At 46.8% G+C, this 17,044-nt stretch overlaps 1 protein-coding gene across 1 annotated transcript in view; it reads left to right on the forward strand.

Annotated features, from left to right (window-relative positions):
- Positions 1 to 17,044, forward strand: part of WDFY4 (WDFY family member 4) — a 248,721-nt gene that overhangs the window by 124,468 nt on the left and 107,209 nt on the right. Inside the window, exons 36-39 of the mRNA XM_055538375.1 lie at positions 54 to 292; positions 1,111 to 1,232; positions 3,564 to 3,749; positions 4,473 to 4,609. Coding sequence (XP_055394350.1) covers positions 54 to 292; positions 1,111 to 1,232; positions 3,564 to 3,749; positions 4,473 to 4,609 — 684 coding nt within the window. The remainder of the gene's footprint in view (positions 1 to 53; positions 293 to 1,110; positions 1,233 to 3,563; positions 3,750 to 4,472; positions 4,610 to 17,044) is intronic.

Genomic DNA, 17,044 nt, shown 5'->3' on the forward strand with positions numbered 1-17,044 from the left:
AACTTCAAAGTGTTCCCAAGCATATGCGTGTGCGTGTTTCTTTTATGACACAGGTCATCGAGAACGCCTCTTCTCAGAAGGACACTGCCATCAGCGCGCTGTACAGCAGTCTAAATAAAGTTATCCTTTACAGCCTCTCCAAGCCCCACCAGTCCCTGTCCGAATGCCTCAGCCTCCTCAGCACCCTGGGCTTTCTTCAGGAGCACTGGGACATTCTATTTGCCACCTATAATTCCAATGCCAGCTTCCTCATGTGTCTCATGCATTGTCTGCTGCTGCTCAGTGCAAGAAGGTTAGAGCCGCTTGCCTCAAATCCCGCTATATGGTGAAGAGACCTCCAAAACCCAAAGGGACTTTATCCTAGAAATCTCAATAATGGGCATTCTCACACACTGGTATTTTTTCATATCCTTGTTTCTCATGTTTGGCTCAATCCGCAAACACGTACTGTCTATTCTGCTTGGTTGCGTGATGGGCCCAGAGAAGGGGGTACTTGGACATGAATACCCCCAGGAATTCTGGAGCACATGGCCCATAGGGAACCTAAGATGTGAACCACTGCACCCTATTTAGAACCAGCTATATGACGTGTCAGCAGGAGAATATAAATACAGGGTTTTTGTTCAGAAATTACTAAGAATTTCAAGATTGCAACAGCAGAGCCCAAGCATGGGACCTTTCCGAGTGAGGCCCATGGACAACTGCACGGGTCACAGGCCCATGAAGCTGGCCCTGGCCCCATTCCACAAGGAATGAGATCAGTGCCAAGTAAAGGCAGATTTCAATGTTTCAGGAGTCTGCAAAAAGAAATGACCAGCTCTCCTGATGGGGAAACCAAGAGAGGGTGGAGGGGGCCTGTTGGGAGCATAGATGGGATTTAATAAGATAGAAATAAAAAGACAGCTTTTTTTTTTTTTTTCTAGAATGCTTCTGTAAAATATCTGTCATGGAAATTGTCATAGATGCTTGCTTTAACTTGATTAGACAAGTTTTGTTTTCTTTTTTCATGTTGATGTGTACTGAGTTTGCAGGATAATTATTTGTAACAAAGAATAATGAAATGATCCCAAAGAAACTGGAGTTCATGATGAACAATCTCTTCTCTACTAGTTATCCAGAAGGATTTGGATTGGAACCCAAGCCTAGAATGACTCCTTATCATCAAGTCTTCCTTTCTCCAAATGAAGAAGTGAGAGAAAAAAGAGGGGAAGAATTCCCAAGCTTGAGCGATGGTACATTTTATTTGTTGTTTGTTTGTGGAGGAGTAGATGGATGGTGGTAATTGCTAGGGTTGCATTTTTCATTTTTTTTCCCCTAAGACAAGGGAGCAAATACTATGAAGAAGATTCTTTAAAGCCAGAAGAGGTCCTAGAACAATGTAATGATATAGCAAGGTAATGTGGTAGAGAATAAAATTGGAATGATCTTTGTATACAAGAAATAGAATGGATGGACGTATGTATGGATGGATAAAGGGAAAGTTCTGTGGGACTTGGTGAGACTAAGAACTTGGTATACTAACTAAAGCCTGAGAACTTCACTGTAAATTGATTTAACTTCTGAGCTGGTCTCTTGACTTTTCTTTGGACCACTAGACGTGGAAACGGGTATGCTGTCTCACTCAGTTCAAGCCATAACCTAACCATCTCTCAGCTTTCTTCTCTAGAAAATGGAAATGAAGTAAAGCAACTCATTACTTTATAAGATATTTGGCTTACTGGATTTTATTCTTGGATTTGATAGCATCAAATCAAGATTGGCAGTTTGGGGGGGGCGGTGGGGGAGAAAAGGCAGCCAGATCCATGTATCTGAGAAATTTCTCCCTCTTGATCCAGAGTGCCTCATCAGACCTTCTGCCACTTTAGTTGGCTGACCGTGACACTTACCTTGTGATATCTTGTGATGCCAGGTGGAAGGGACAAGGACCCTTATTTTCTGGTCCCAAGATCAGATCAGATCAGATCAGTCGCTCAGTCGTGTCCGACTCTTTGCCACCCCATGAATCGCAGCATGCCAGGCCTCCCTGTCCATCACCAACTCCCGGAGTTCACTCAGACTCACGTCCATCGAGTGAGTGATGCCATCCAGCCATCTCATCCTCTGTCATCCCCTTCTCCTCCTGCCCCCAATCCCTCCCAGCATCAGAGTCTTTTCCAGTGAGTCAACTCTTTGCATGAGGTGGCCAAAGGACTGGAGTTTCAGCTTTAGCATCATTCCTTCCAAAGAAATCCCAGGGCTGATCTCCTTCAGAATGGACTGGTTGGATCTCCTTGCAGTCCAAGGGACTCTCAAGAGTCTTCTCCAACACCACAGTTCAAAAGCATCAGTTCTTCGGTGCTCAGCCTTCTTCACAGTCCAACTCTCACATCCATACATGACCACAGGAAAAACCATAGCCTTGACTGGATGAACCTTTGTTGGCAAAGTAATGTCTCTGCTTTTCAATATGCTATCTAGGTTGGTCATAACTTTCCTTCCAAGGAGTAAGCGTCTTTTAGTTTCATGGCTGCAGTCACCATCTGTAGTGATTTTGGAGCCCAGAAAAATAAAGTCTGACACTGTTTCCACAGTTTCCCCATCTGTTTCCCATGAAGTGGTGGAACCGGATGCCATGATCTTCGTTTTCTGAATGTTGAGCTTTAAGCCATCTTTTTCACTCTCCACTTTCACTTTCATCAAGAGGCTTTGAGCTCCTCTTCACTGTCTGCCATAAGGGTGGTGTCATCTGCATATCTTAGGTTACTGATACTTCTCCCGGCAATCTTGATTCCAGCTTGTGCTTCCTCCAGCCCCGCGTTTCCCATGATGCACTGGTCCCAAAGCCAGCGCTACAAGCCTTGTGTGTTTGGGGTTTACTCTGCTGCCGTCTTAATTACAACATGAATATTTGCATTCTGGGATTTGACTAGTAGAGTGGACCGAACAATGTCCATTCCCCTGGGGTGAAAAAAACAAGCTCTAGAGGCTGGTACTGAAGAGGGAGCCAAGTGACCCCAAATCAGAAGACAGGCACAGTTCAGAGTAGAAGGCTAGGCACAGAGCAGTTACAACTGGCTGGATTTGTCCATCTCCCTGCAGATCCTGGGCACAGGATGCGCAGGCAATTGGAAGTATGAACAGAGAGGACTGGCTTGGCTCCTGGGCCCCTGTGTCCAACCCCCTGAGGGGCTAACATGAAAGTCAAGGTTCGAAGGAGCTGTTTGGGGGGAGCTACTTTGTTACCTAGAGCTTACACAGGGTATCTCTCTGTTTGGTATCTAGCAGGATTGGGGATGGGAGAAAGAGGCTCATTGAGCCCATCAATCATGTTTCCCAGCTCTGGACATGTGAGGCAGGCAAGACTTGGTGGTGGAGATGGGGGAGAGGCCAGGTCACAAGCATGTTGGTAGCTATTATCCTTGTCCTATGGCTCTACATACTGACAGCTTTCTGGCTGGAGCTTGCAAAGCTGAGGTGATGTTCAAGAAAGATGCACAAAAAAGGAGCATGATATGCCATCTCCTGGCTTTCTCTGGGGGAAGCACTGAGGCTGCTCTGATCATGCGATGTACTCTCTCCATTAGTTCAGCACAATATCCAGAAGACTGTACGGATTCTCTGGCAGCAGCTCGTGGCACAGAGGCGGCAGGAACTGGAGGATACCTTCAAAATCGATCTTTCTGTGAAACCTGGAGAGAGTGAAGTGAAGATTGAGGAGATCACCCCACTCTGGGAAGAGACAATGCTCAAGGCCTGGCAGCATTACCTAGGTCTCTGTCTACTTGGCTTCAGGGAACAGAACTGAGTCTCAAAGAGCCAGGCTCCCCCAGAGTTCCACTCAGGGCCCAGAGCCTTTAACACCATACCTTCTCTCTCATCCCTTTGGCGGGTGGGATTTACATCACCGAAGCCTTATAAGTCTTTGCTCAAAGAACTAATGCTGCTTTGCATCTCAGATGAAAGGAAGGCCAGAGGTGCCAAGCAAGCAAGCAGACTCTAGTAATCTCTTAGAGGAAAGGGCCGCATGTTGGAGCTCTCGCTTGGACTTCGGGAGTTAGGGTTTTCAGTCCTGCCCTGATATTCACATATCCGGTTTGAAACCTTGTGCCAAGTCATGCAGTGACCTGGAGTCTCGGGTTTTTCAAGTTCCAAGTAAAAGTCTTCATCCCAAAGATATTAACATCTTTTGCATTCTATCAGTGACTCAACATTTTTACTCTCGTATTAGTCAATGCCATTGTAGGAATGATGTCAAGTTTCATTTTAAAGAGGCCATTACTCACAAGTTATGACTCACATACTTGTTTTTAAGTTTTTCAGCATCAACAAATTCATAATGATTCAAACTTTTAGGCTAGGTTGTTTCCCTTATTGGAGACAGGCACACTGGGCTTGTGGCCCTGGATGGCCCTTTGAGAGCCAAGCAAGCTATAGAAATCATGTGTGTCTCTGTCTTAACATCACCTCTGATGTCTTTGCTTCTCTATCATCAGCATCTGAAAAGAAGTCACTGGCCAGTCGCTCAAACGTTGGACACCACAGCAAAGTTTCTTCATGGAGTGGCAGCTTGTCCTCAGCCATGAGGCTGATGCCTGGGCGGCAGACCAAGGACCCTGAGTGCAAAGCAGAGGTGAGCCCAGACCCCTTTGCCTTAGAAAAAAACTGCAGACATTTGCTTCAAATACCCATGTGTCATGGCTTCTCTCTCTCTAGTCCCTGGATATGATCTGCTTCTGTGTTCTTCCAAACATTCAAGGACAATACATGTGGCTTCCCAGTAGAGCCTACATCTAGGGAGGTCAGGTCTTAGGTTAGCTTTAGCCAGAAGTTAGTATGGGCTCCACTTGAGTGCCAAGAGCAGCTGTTCCTTAAGGCGTTAAAACCCAAACCAATCCTCGTGACCATTTTCTTTGAGTCAGGTGTACAGCAAGAGCCCTACCCCACAGCTCAGCAGGAGCTGGGTACGTGGGCACAGCACAGGGGGACGGAAGCGCTGGTGCCATTTTTGGGAGACATGGTGGTGGGTCCTCTTGACCACGTGGGGATGACCCATTGGGGTTTTCTAATCCGTGTCTCTAAACCAACCTAAAACTCAGTAATACCGACATGATTGTGTGTGTGTGTGGGTGTGATTGTGCATGCTGTGGTAAGGGATCTGGAGCACAGCAGGAGTTAGGGGCGTCTCTACTCCATTATGTCCTGGGCCTTAGGTGAGATCATGGGAAAACTCACTTATACATCTGGGGATTGCTGCTGGCTCTGGCTGCGACTGTTGACCAGAACACCTACACATGACTTCATCATGCGTCTTAAGCTTCCTTACTACCTAGTGGCTGAGTTTTACATTTCCATAGTGAGGGAGAAGAGAGAGAAAAATGGAGAAAGGGAGAGAGAAAGGTGGAGGCCCCATTGCCTTTCATTACCCAGCTTTGGAAGCTATGCAGCATCACCTCTGCAGCAGTCCTTTTTGGTCCAGACAGGCACAAAACTCTTCCCAGGTTCATGGGGAGGGCAAAGGCTCTACCTCCTGGCAGGGAGGTGGCAAGGTTCTGCAAGAGCACACAGTATTGGAAATATTGCCGAGGCTCTCCTTGGAGAACACAGTCTGTCATATGTTCTAATGCTGGGGTCACTGACTTACCTTTAGAGGCAGAAGGTATTCCTTCAATAGTCATAGCCTTAGGATCAAGAGAGCTTGGGAAATTCACTTAACTCCTCTGAGTCATTTACCTCCTGACCTCCACAGTGGGACAAATACCTGTGGGAAACTGTGAGAAGGGACTCCCCAGGGAGTGGGGTGCATGGTTGGCAGATACATTACCGTTGGAACTCTGCGCGTGTAACTCTGGAGAGCGAGGTTGACCCCACATGCTGTGCTCAGAATCTGGGTCCTCCTGTCACCACGGGTCTGTTGTCCACTGGGGTCGGTGCCTGATGGGGAGGGCCCCATCGCTGGATGCTGGGGGAAGAGAGGAATGAGGGGCTGCCTGCAAGTGCCCAGACCTCCTGGGGAAGGGGAGCACCTTCTTTCCAAGCTTCAGAAACAGTAGACTTCAGGACAAGCAGAGAAAGCCCAAGATGGAAAGGAAGACAGAAAATGAAATTGACCAGGCTGGCCGGGCCCGTGGTGTTCAGAGCTGAAGGCAGGCTGCGTCCTCAGTGATTGGCTTGTGGAAGACACTGCTCATTATATTTGCCTACAGACTTAACTGGCTGACCGACTGAGTGAATAACTGAGGTTTCTGAGCCAGCTACATCACACAACTACTTTTAGTCTCATTTTATAGATGTGTGATAAAATCTAAAAAAAAAAAGTCTGCTGAGTGGAAATAGGATCTTCATTCATAGTCTCTGCACTGCTGAGCACACACTTCGACAACTCCATAACCTCTCAGAGCTTTGATTCCTGGACTTCAAACCAGAAATGTGCTCTGCTTACACTAGGCAGTGTGGAAGCACTTGGAATGTATCAGTGCTTTAGAAATAGAACAGTTTACAAAATTCCAGTTTACTTTACAGCTCAAGGCGAAGGCCATCCCACCTGTGGCTCAGCTGCCCCAACCTTGGAAGCAGGAACATCCCTGCTTGTGCCCAAACACTTGCTCCTCACCAGTGCCATTTGTAGCAGGAAGGGTCCAGCCACCCTTCCCTGGGCTTCTCTGAGGCTTCTAACTCCTTCAGCAAGCTGATTGGCCACTGTCCCCAGGAGGACAGGTTAGTCTGGCTGGGCAGCTGGGGAAGCGACGACTGGGACACTGGGCGTGCACGTGTTCTATGGGAAGCCCTGCAGCGCCGATACTGCCTCTTGCCCGCTCACTGCCACTAGCGCAGCTGAGCACCTCCGAGTCCTGGGGAGGTCTGTTGAGAAACAGCCCATCTGAAAGAAGCTTGAGTAGACAGCAGTGTTTGGGGCCATGTCGGTTTACAGATGACTTATATAATAGCAGTTTGTTCTTGGCTCACATGGAGAGATCTGAAAGAAAGAAGATTTGAAGTTGGCTTTGTCTTTGGTGAAGGCAAACTGCTGAAGGTGTCTTCTACAGCGTTGAGGTCTCATCCATCCATTCGTTCACTCCACAAATTTTTATTGAGTGCTTATTCAGTACTCTGCTCTAAGTACTGAGATTACAGAAGGAAAAACCAGCATATTTTCTGCTTCCAAGGAGACTGCATTCTAGTAGGTGAAGATAGACAATAAAAAGATAAATAAGTTTGTAATGTCAGGGTGCTGATTGCAATAAGGAAAAATGGAGCATTAAGTGAGATAGGGTGAAGAGAGAGGTGCTGGGCCACTTAGATGGAGGTGGCCAGAAGTCTTCTCTGGTACAGAGGTGTGAAAGCCCAGAAATAAGGAAAGATAGGAGCCTTGCGACTCTGGGAAAGAATGGTCAGGCAGGGAGGACCACCGGACAAAGGCACCGAGGCAGGAGTGTGTTGGAGGTCCTAGGAGAGCAAAGGCCAGTGTGGCTGGACTGCAGTGGGGGCCAGACAGCCTCAGGGTACATGTCCCTCAGCCGTTAGTACCAGGAAGGACTGTGCTTTTCCGCAGCAACTTATACAAAGGAAAACTTCTGACACGGTTGTGTTTTCCTCTTTCATTTTGGCACTTGGAAGCCAGAGAGGTAAGCATGGCCCAACTTGGGTAACCGCACGTGCCCAGTGGGATAAATTTTTGCAAACACATGTAAAAGCACACATGCATTTGCATGCACTTCTTCTTGGTTGAGCCCCATTTTACCTCCAGCCTATCTTTCCTATAGCTTACTCTGTCTTGTGGAATTTTGAAAGAGAAATCATTTTTGAAACAAAGTGGACCATGCTTTAATTGAAAAAGAGTAACTGCATCTTTGCTGAGCAGCATCTCCTGCCAGTAACTCAGTCTGGGATGGGTACTGTGGCTGGCAGTACATGGAAGGTTCTTAAAGAATGTGTGGGGAGCTGCCCTGGGCTCTCCCTCCTTTCTGTGGGAAGAAACTCGCCAGCCTGTAGAGCCCACATCCATCCCTCTCCACACTAGATGCCTTTGTTGGTAACAGAAGGCGCAACTTCTCAGGTACATACGTACGCTGTGATGCCATAGGATAAGAACACAACTATTTGCCCTGGGGTCTGTTTAATTATTTTTAAAAATTAATTTTGATTATTACAGCTGATTACACCTCAGTGAGCAATGTAATTGATATTTTCTAATGTATCCCAAGGAACATTTTGTACAACACGCGTTTTGTTGTTGAAGGTTAAAGACTCCGTTATTGGTTTTTCCCTAAATATGCCCACATCATTAGTCCCTCCAGTGAGAAGGTCGCCATCTGGAAAAAGCAGCATGGAGACATTATTCAGGCACAAGTGCATGAAATTGGCGTTTCTGCGTCTTCTGTCTCTCTTCTGGAAAGAAGAGGCTTGTAATTAAAGGAGTTGGGTTTGGAGGAAACATTATTCATTTGGTGTTATTCCTTATCATGTCAGCAGCTGACAGCCCTATAGCACTGATAAATTGTTTCTTGGAGGGAGACACACAATGTCCGATTCCTGATGCCTTTTACCTAGCTTCATTTTCAGTAGAAAATGCTTGCTTCTTGGCAGGTGAGCTGAACTTTGAGGCAAGACTGATATGATAGATGGTATTTCTTCTTTTTCTCCCCCTGACCTCCATCACAGTCCCTTCTGGGATCAGAATGTGAAGTCATGGTCTCTACCAGGGTGAAGGCTGTGGGCGTGAGTGTATTGGACAGAGTTTGGGACCCTGGGCTCCCTTGATGTCACCAAAGGCCAACTGAGGGTGCCCAGGAAGTCACTTTGTTATGCCTCTCTCAGCTTGGGGAGATGCAGAGGGCACACCCTGGCCAGCCGTCCCTCTCCACAGCAGGTGACTTTGGTCACCTGCTCAGCTTCAGACTTTCTTGTTTAAAAATAGGTTGGGAAAACCCCAACAGCCATGTTGGTCTCCCAGTCTTGGCAGACACTCCTTGTTATGGGGAACGAGGTGACGGGCTGACGGGCATGCTGTGTACTATCTTGACTGCTTTTCCGTGGATCCCAAATTATTCCAAAACATAGAGTATGCCATCTTCTGGGTTTTGTGTGTGTGTTTTTTTTAAGCATCAGCAAAGAGAAAGTGGGCACATGGAACATGGGAGCTGGAAGGCAGGTGGGAAGGGGTTGTGAGGACGAGTGGATGTGAGGAGGGGGATGGGCGTGGAGGCAGATTGGTGGATGTTGGGGGCCAATTCTATCCCATAAGGAGGTGGGAGCCCCTCTGGGTGGACGCAGGCCCCTGACCTGTGTCTTGTTCAGCAAAGCATGAGCTGGATTTCACCCCACTGTCCTCCGGTGATTAACTGTACCCGTGTGGACAGATGTCCCATGCAGGGGCCACGTACACCTCAGCTGAGCAAACTTAGAAGGTTTATAGTGGAGCAAAAGGGTGGAGAAGAGCCGGGCTTGTGTCTGCCACATTTCCCTGGTTTTGGTGATAGCTGAGCAAGTTTTCAGCTGCTGTTTTCAAAGTCTTATATTAAAATGTTGACATGACCCATGGAGGGAAGCTCGGGCCCTATTAGCATTAACAGAAAAGAATGAGAACTCCCTGAAAGCCAGAGAAGGGCACACTGCAGCAGCTAAAACACCAAAGACAAGTTTTTTGCAAGAATTTTAGGTCTGCCCTGGCAAGGACACGAAAGCACTAAGCATTTGCTCCAAGGTCCCATGAGGTCTTCTAAAGGCTGCCCTGTGGGTGAGCCCCTGCCCACTTAGACGCACCAGTTTCCTGCAAAATGAGCAGTGCCCTTGCCTGGGGCCTTGATGGTCTCTGAGACTGGTCACTTGTGTGGGTAGGATGACCATGGTCCTGCCGCTAGCTACTTCCCTGAATGTGTGCCCAGGTCCACTACATCCTATCCCCGGCCATGGAGCAGCCCTGCTCCTGGTGGAGGAGGAGATGCTGGCTGAGGCCAGCAGTGGGGCGATAGCTCGACTAAAAGCAGTCTTGACTCAGGTCCCTAGCAAGGAAAATGACATTTGTGACCATCCACTCTGCGAATGTTACCCATTTTCCTTTTTAAAAATCACTGTGGAAATTTTCAATCGGATATATGAGTAGAGAAAACAAAAAATGAATCCACATGTATCTATTCACCCCTTAACTTCCACAGCTTTCAATTCCTGGTCCATCTTGTCTCTTCACTATCCCTACTTACTTTCTCCTTCTGCCCAGAATAATTTTGAAGCAACCTCCCAGACATCATATCATTTCATGTGTAAATGTACTTATTTTCTCTTTAAATAAATCATGATGCCCAAATTAAAACTGCAGAAAAAGAAGGAAGAGTGAAGAATGGAAAGCTTGAGTGGTCCCTCTGGGAGTGATCAAGGTGCTCTCGGTCTTGCTTTCTGGCATGTTTGCGTTCATCTCCTGCTGCTGAGAGATTTCAGTCTTGCTGATGCTGAAGGCACCGCGAGCCTCTGAGAACCCTGCTCCCCTGTTTCAGGAAGGAGGGCGAGGTCTGATGGGACACAACGTTTTCCGGTTTAGTGTTTTGGCTCCTTCGTGTCCAGGGGTGAACAGCCCTTGAGGTTGAAGCCTCAGATTTCACTCACCTGGGGAAATGTATCATAAGTCAGGAGCGCCCCAGTGCTGGGAAGAACTTTTTGATAATAGCAAAGAATGGGCTTCGAAATGACAGAGAAGTTAAGTGGTAGAGTCCAGGGGACCAACCAAGGAAGTCAAAAAGCAATGGTGAAATCAGAAGTTAGAATTCCCAGAGACGTTCTACTGTAAATGAATAATGCCATAGTCTGCGGGCCAGAGTATTTCAGAAAGAGTGAGTTTATTAAGAACAAAAAGCAGAAATAAAGAGGGTACTGCAAGCACAGAAGGTAGATCTCCTAACAGGGAAAGCTGACCGTTAGAACAGCAGGCCGGCTCAGGGGAGAGCTAGCCTGTTTTTATGGCCTCAAGACAAAGAAAATTCCTGCTGGAAGGATGTTTTTAGGTGACTGGAAGGGTTTTTACCTAATATGGGGTCAGGGAGCTGGGTGGTTTAGATCGGGGAGCTCATGGCAGCGGTTGCTGTGGGGATTCAGTCAGTTCCTGAGATGACCTTGGTGTGGGGCTCCGCATCTGTGTTAGTACGAGGCCTTGCACCTATGACCTTCATATAAGGCTCCACAAATTGTAGACAAAAATCTTTTAAGAGGAAGTGTGCACGTGTCCATGCTAAGTCGTTCAGTCCTGTCCATTCTTTGCGACCTCATGGACCATAGCTCCCCAGACTCCTCTGTCCATGGGATCTTCCAGGCAAGAATACTAGAGTGGATTGCCATTTCCTATTCCAGCGAGTCTTCCTGACCCAGGAATCAAACCCATGTCTCCTGTGTCTCCTGCATTGGCAGGTGGGTTCTTTACCACTGTAACACCTAGGAAGCCTTTTAAGAGGGTGTGAAGTGAAGTAAAGTGAAGTCGCTCAGTTGTGTCGGACTCTTTGCAATCCCGTGGACTGTAGCCGGCCAGGCTCACCTATCCATGGGATTCTCCAGGCAAGAATACTGGAGTGGGTTGCCATTTCCTTCTCCAGCGGATCTTCCCAACCTAGGGATTGAACCCTGGTCTCCCGCATGGCAGGCAGATGCTTTATCCTCTGAACCACCAGGGAATTTCATTAAGAGGGTATAGGAGAGTTTCAAAATCTGAAATTCAGAAGGTTATCATGGGGACTATTTTTACTTAAACTTGTCATAAATTCAACAAGATGTTCATGGGCAGGAGGAAAAGGACTTTTCCAGGAGATGAATGTGCCTTTAAAGAGAGATATTTGGAAGCAGGTAGCCTAAATTTGGCTTCCCAGGTGGTATAGTCATAAAGAATCTGTCTGCCAATGCAGGAGATGTAAGAGATGTGGGTTCTATCCCTGGGTTGGGAAGATTCCCCATAGAAGGAAATGGCAACCCACTCCAGTATTCTTGCCTGGAGAATCTCATGGACAGAGGAGCCTGGTGGGCTATGGTCTGTAGCATCACAAAGAGTCAGACACAACTGAAGTGACTTAGCACGGCACAGCTTAAACTTGAGGGAAAATGAAGACACATGAGGACTTCTGAAACTTAAGGAGTGAGAGAACCCAGAGATTGGCGAGGTCTTGATAATACATTCTCCTGGGGGGACAGGAGGGCAGAAAGATAGCCTGTGTCAGCACATCAGTGGAGGAATGGGCTGGAGGAACGAGCGCCTGAAACCATGGAGAAGAGGAGACCTGAAGACACAGACTTCATGAGCAACCACAATTGCTCGTAAACCCTGCAGTGCTCGGCAGGGGGAGAAACCTTGTGAGCCAATAATTAAGTGGGACTCTGTTAGAGGAATAAAACCACTCAGAAATGAATGAAAGTGGGTCAAATCCCTGGGTTGGGAAGATCCCCCAGAGTAAGAAACAGCAACCCACTCCAGCATTCTTACCTGGAAAATTCCATGAACAAAGGAGCTTGGTGGGCTACAGTCTGTGGGGTCGCAAAGAGTCTGACCTGACTGCGGGTTTAAGCACACAGCACGTATCTTTGTAAAAAGACTTTGAAACGTGTGTGTTGCTCCTACTGATGTGAACGTTGTCCTGAGACCTTCTATTAAATGGAATCTTGGTTTTCTTAACTGTGGTGGGTAAGGCTGCCAGTGACACTTTCTCTTGATGCTTTTCCCGAGATAATGCCACCCTCCCCAGCCTGGTCTTAGGGCTCTTGGTGTGTCTGGACTAGAATTCTTGCAGAAAGGACCCCTATTAAGCTCTGGCTGTGGTAGTATTCAGGGACAAGAAAGAGAAAAATGGTGAAATCCAGTACCTTATTGCTTAAATCTCTGAAGTGTCTTATTTCGCTGCATCTGAAAGTAAAGTCCGTGTATGGTGTATCATAGCCCTCAGTCAGGCATGCAGATATTCCCACAGCACATGCAAAATGGGGTTGCCCGGGGCAGGAAAGCATCCTGGTGATGGAGCTGGGGACACAGCAGGTCAGGCTCACGGAGATGCCCCAGGCCAGGGCAACATGTGTGTGTGTGTTTGAGGATTAGCCCTTTGGGTTTTCTTCTAGTGGTCTGGGCACTCACCAAGACACCTCCTCTCTCAATTTCTCTTTTTGACACACACATGCACAGGCATTCATGCTCACACGTGTATATACATCCCATTCTTTTTTTTAATTTTTATTTTATTTTTAAAAATACTGTTTTATCTCACTGCACCAGGTCCTAGCCATGGCCTGGGGGACTTTTGATCTTTGTTGCATATGCAGGTTCTTAGTTGCAGTATGCAAACTCTTAGTTGCGGCAAGTGGGATCTACTTCCCCAGCCAGGGATTGCCCCATGCATTGGGCGCTCAGAGTCTTAACCATTGGACCGCCAGGGAAGTCCCCACATGACCCATTTTTAAAACAATAGATGTTAGAGCCCACAGGAAGGATATGTTGTGAAACAGAAACTCCATACCACAACTGGCCACAGGTCCCAACAACAGGGGGTTTGAAACAGCAGTCCCGTCACCAATACGTAGGATCCAGAATGAGGGGGAGGCACAGAGTGGGGCTGATGGAAGCAGTGGCTTTTCTTCTCATGTTTTAAGAGAGGCTGCTGGAGTGGGGTGCCATTGCCTTCTCCGTAAATATCACTAGGCTATCACAAGTCCTTGTTACAGGAGTTTGAAAAATAGAAGTAAATGAACAAAGCAAACACTGATACCTTTAATGATGTTTCTTTACCAAGTGCATCATTTGCGAGACAGCTTTATCTTCATAATAGAAGGATAATTAACATCACTAATTATCTAATTAAGTTCATTAAGCATCCGCCAACAGTGCACCGTGAAGCTGACATTATGTTCTACTGTCAACAAATGCTTTTGATTTCTTAGGAAGTAATTAAAATGTAAATTAGCATGTGATTATATGCACAGGGGAAGTTTTGAATCAGATATTCATTTCAAAACTGCTTAGAGCAACATAGTTTTTAGGTTTTTTTTTTTCATCAGTAAAGCAGACACTTTGCTATTAATGGTATATATTAAAGTTGCCATTTGTTCAATGTTTGAGTCATTGCGAGATTACAGTGCTGTGTGCAGAGCGTTTAGTTGATATATTTGCTACTGCGTTTCATGCTTTTGTGCATATTCGATCATTTTATTTAGTGTGTGTGTGTGTGCCCTTTGTGTTTAACAATATCGCAACTGATTTTTTTTTCTGAAAACTTTCTGTTACTTAAATTCTCTGGCTGAGCTTGCCCTTTAAAGGCATTTTAGGTCAACTCTTTCAATGTACTTTTTCCATTTGGAGAATAATCAATGACTTGCTCAGAGCACGTGTCCCTACGCGCACAGGAAAAAGGGGAGTTGCCCAGATCAGACGTGTGGTCTGGACTTCTTGGTTGCAGATTCACATTTTTATGCTGTCTCAGGGCAGCCCCTTGGTTTCTGATGAAATGGGCCTGTGGTTGTGCTGAATACGGTAACCTTGTTGGATTAGGAGCTTTCCTGAAACATCACAGTCTCTAGACATTTGCTGGAAAAGCGGCTCCCAAGACAGAAGCCACCTTGCCCAAAGCCCCAGGGCTTCCCTTCTTCAAATGATCCTGATGGAAGCCTAGAATTCCTGTGCTTTCCTAAAGCTTACAGTTTAATGTGAGCTCTCAGCACCCATCATACCACGATCGCCATCTTCTCCCATGAAGACCCTGGGCCGTCTTAGCATCTAGCTGATGTCATCCATTCAGGGAGGAGGAGAAGACTCTTAGGATACTGAACCTCTTACATTACTTCCTGGATAATTTTTTCCAGGGATGGATTTAGGTGGTGATAGATCCAGGCTCCTCAGTTATGTAGGTACAAGATTTCAGATGAATGCAGAGAGAAATACAGAGGCCTAAGAGAGACTGCCTCTTGTCCTCTTGAGAGGATCAGTGTCAGAGCTTGGCCACGAGTAGAGCCCGATGAGCTGGTAGCTAGTCATCACTGTGGGTGCTGATATCCCTGTAGTCCAAGCAGAGAGAGGCTGGTGTCCTGGGGCCTGGAGGTGGAACAGACATCATTGTGCAGTGACTGGCAGTGGATTGAGGCCAGCCAGACCACAGTGACACCATGCTGAGAAACTCACTGGCACAGGGCCAGGGATCCACATAGGGATGGGCACTATTGGGACTGATCCCCAGGCTCTGCTGATAAGCCGTGAGCTGTGGTGTAGTCTATGTTGGCCTGGGAGAAGGGCACCATCTTTCCAGAGAGGGTTTCTTTTTCCAGTTCATGCAAAGGACAGTGGTTAGGCTAGCAGAGACCCTGACCTGACTAGGGGATCCTTCTGCTAAAATTGCATGATGGTGACCTTCTCCTAACATGTAGCAAGTACTTTCCTCAACTAGCACATAGAATTTCTCTATCAGCATTATCGACTGTTTACTCTTAAAACTTAATGTGGTCTGCTATATCATGACTTACTAAGAATGCAAAGGCCACAGAATAAAAGAATATTTAGTACTGACAATAACTTACTTGGTCCCACGGCTGGCTCATGGTCCTGCCTCCCGCTGGTCACTGTAACTGGCAGTAAGGAATGGCCCCATCACCGTGCTCCACAGAAGTGGAGCACATCAAATGCAGTCAACACTCTATCATATGTAGTTCAACAGCATGTGGGTTTATTGAAGATATACTAATCCTCACTAGGAATATAGAGATGAATAACACAGGACCTTACGTTTAACAAATCCTTGAAGTCCAGGTATTTATCTCCCTAGCTAGATTATATCTAAGAAGGATTACAGTAGATGCATTTCTGAAAAAAATGTAGATAGGTCAATATTTTATAAATTAATAGATCCAAAATTTGCTTAGGAATTTGGCAACTTGAAAAATCCTAGGTTGAATTCTTTTGAAAACTAAATTCAGTCCTTTACTTTGGAGGATAATTATACCTAAGAATCTATTTTGAGGTTCAGTTTTTACAGATTAGATTTCCTAATGTGAGGTATGCCGGCATTCCAGAAACTTATGTTGGGGTTGGGGTGGGGTAACATCATTACAGGAAAGGCTTTCAACTTTTAAAAATTATGATTTTGGCTGGGAAAAGCACATCTTTTGATTATTTATTCCTCTACATTTGAATATGTAAAACTTAAACGTATTCATTGGTGTGGAATGCTTCAGCGTTCATAAGACAGAAACGTCCCAAACTATATAAATGATAAAAGCGGCAGATGGCCGTGGGTGGAGAAGCAGTCTGGGGCCCTCCGAGGCTCTGCCGCCATCACGGCCGCCAGCCCCTCAGTCCCAGCTCGGCCGCGAGGCGCCTGCCGCCGAGTTACAGCCGCCTTCTCGCCCTGGGACCCATCTATTATGAGAAACCATTTTGGTTAATTAAAAAAGTCTTTCAAAGTCTCAGAACGGGAAGTTCTGAAATTTTCTTCTCATCCCTGTTGTCGATGGGGGTTGGTGCAAGCTTGGCTCCAGGCCTGTCATGGAAGGAGATGGGCCTGGACGTGGAGAAGGGAGTGGAGACAGCCAGAGGGCGTGGAGTCCAGGCCTGGGAGGTCCCTCAGGGGTTCTTGGATGCTAGAGTATCTACTGGTTTAATTAGGAGTGATAGGAGGAGTAGCTGAGCTTGAGCATCAGATGCATTCTTGCAAATGGTTCCTGACTCACAGACTTCTTTGTCTGGGATCTGGTGTGCGGGCTAGGGGCAGACTTGTGAATGCCATAGGTTGTAAGTGATAATAAAGCTGAGAGGGAAGGGTAGCTGTTGAACACCTGGGGAATGAAAACTCCCGAAAAGGACTCGGCTAGTGCCCAGGCTTGATGGTGGGCATGAGTTCATGTGTTTGAGAACAGAGGCAGGTCAGTGCAGGTGGATCAGAGAGACTGAATGTGGAGTGGTCCAGGAAGAGAGTGCGAGGGGCCAGTTGTCAAGGGCCATGTCAGTTTTCTAGGCATCACAAAAGCCGTCTGTCTGTGACTCCATCCGCATATGCATCTCCACCACCATCTCTCTCTCATCTACTGAACAGTCAGCTGTGATCTGGACCTTCCCTCCTTCAACCTT

The sequence above is a fragment of the Bubalus kerabau genome, chromosome 1 (genome assembly GCF_029407905.1).
Source record: "Bubalus kerabau isolate K-KA32 ecotype Philippines breed swamp buffalo chromosome 1, PCC_UOA_SB_1v2, whole genome shotgun sequence".
Classification (NCBI taxonomy): domain Eukaryota; kingdom Metazoa; phylum Chordata; class Mammalia; order Artiodactyla; family Bovidae; genus Bubalus; species Bubalus kerabau.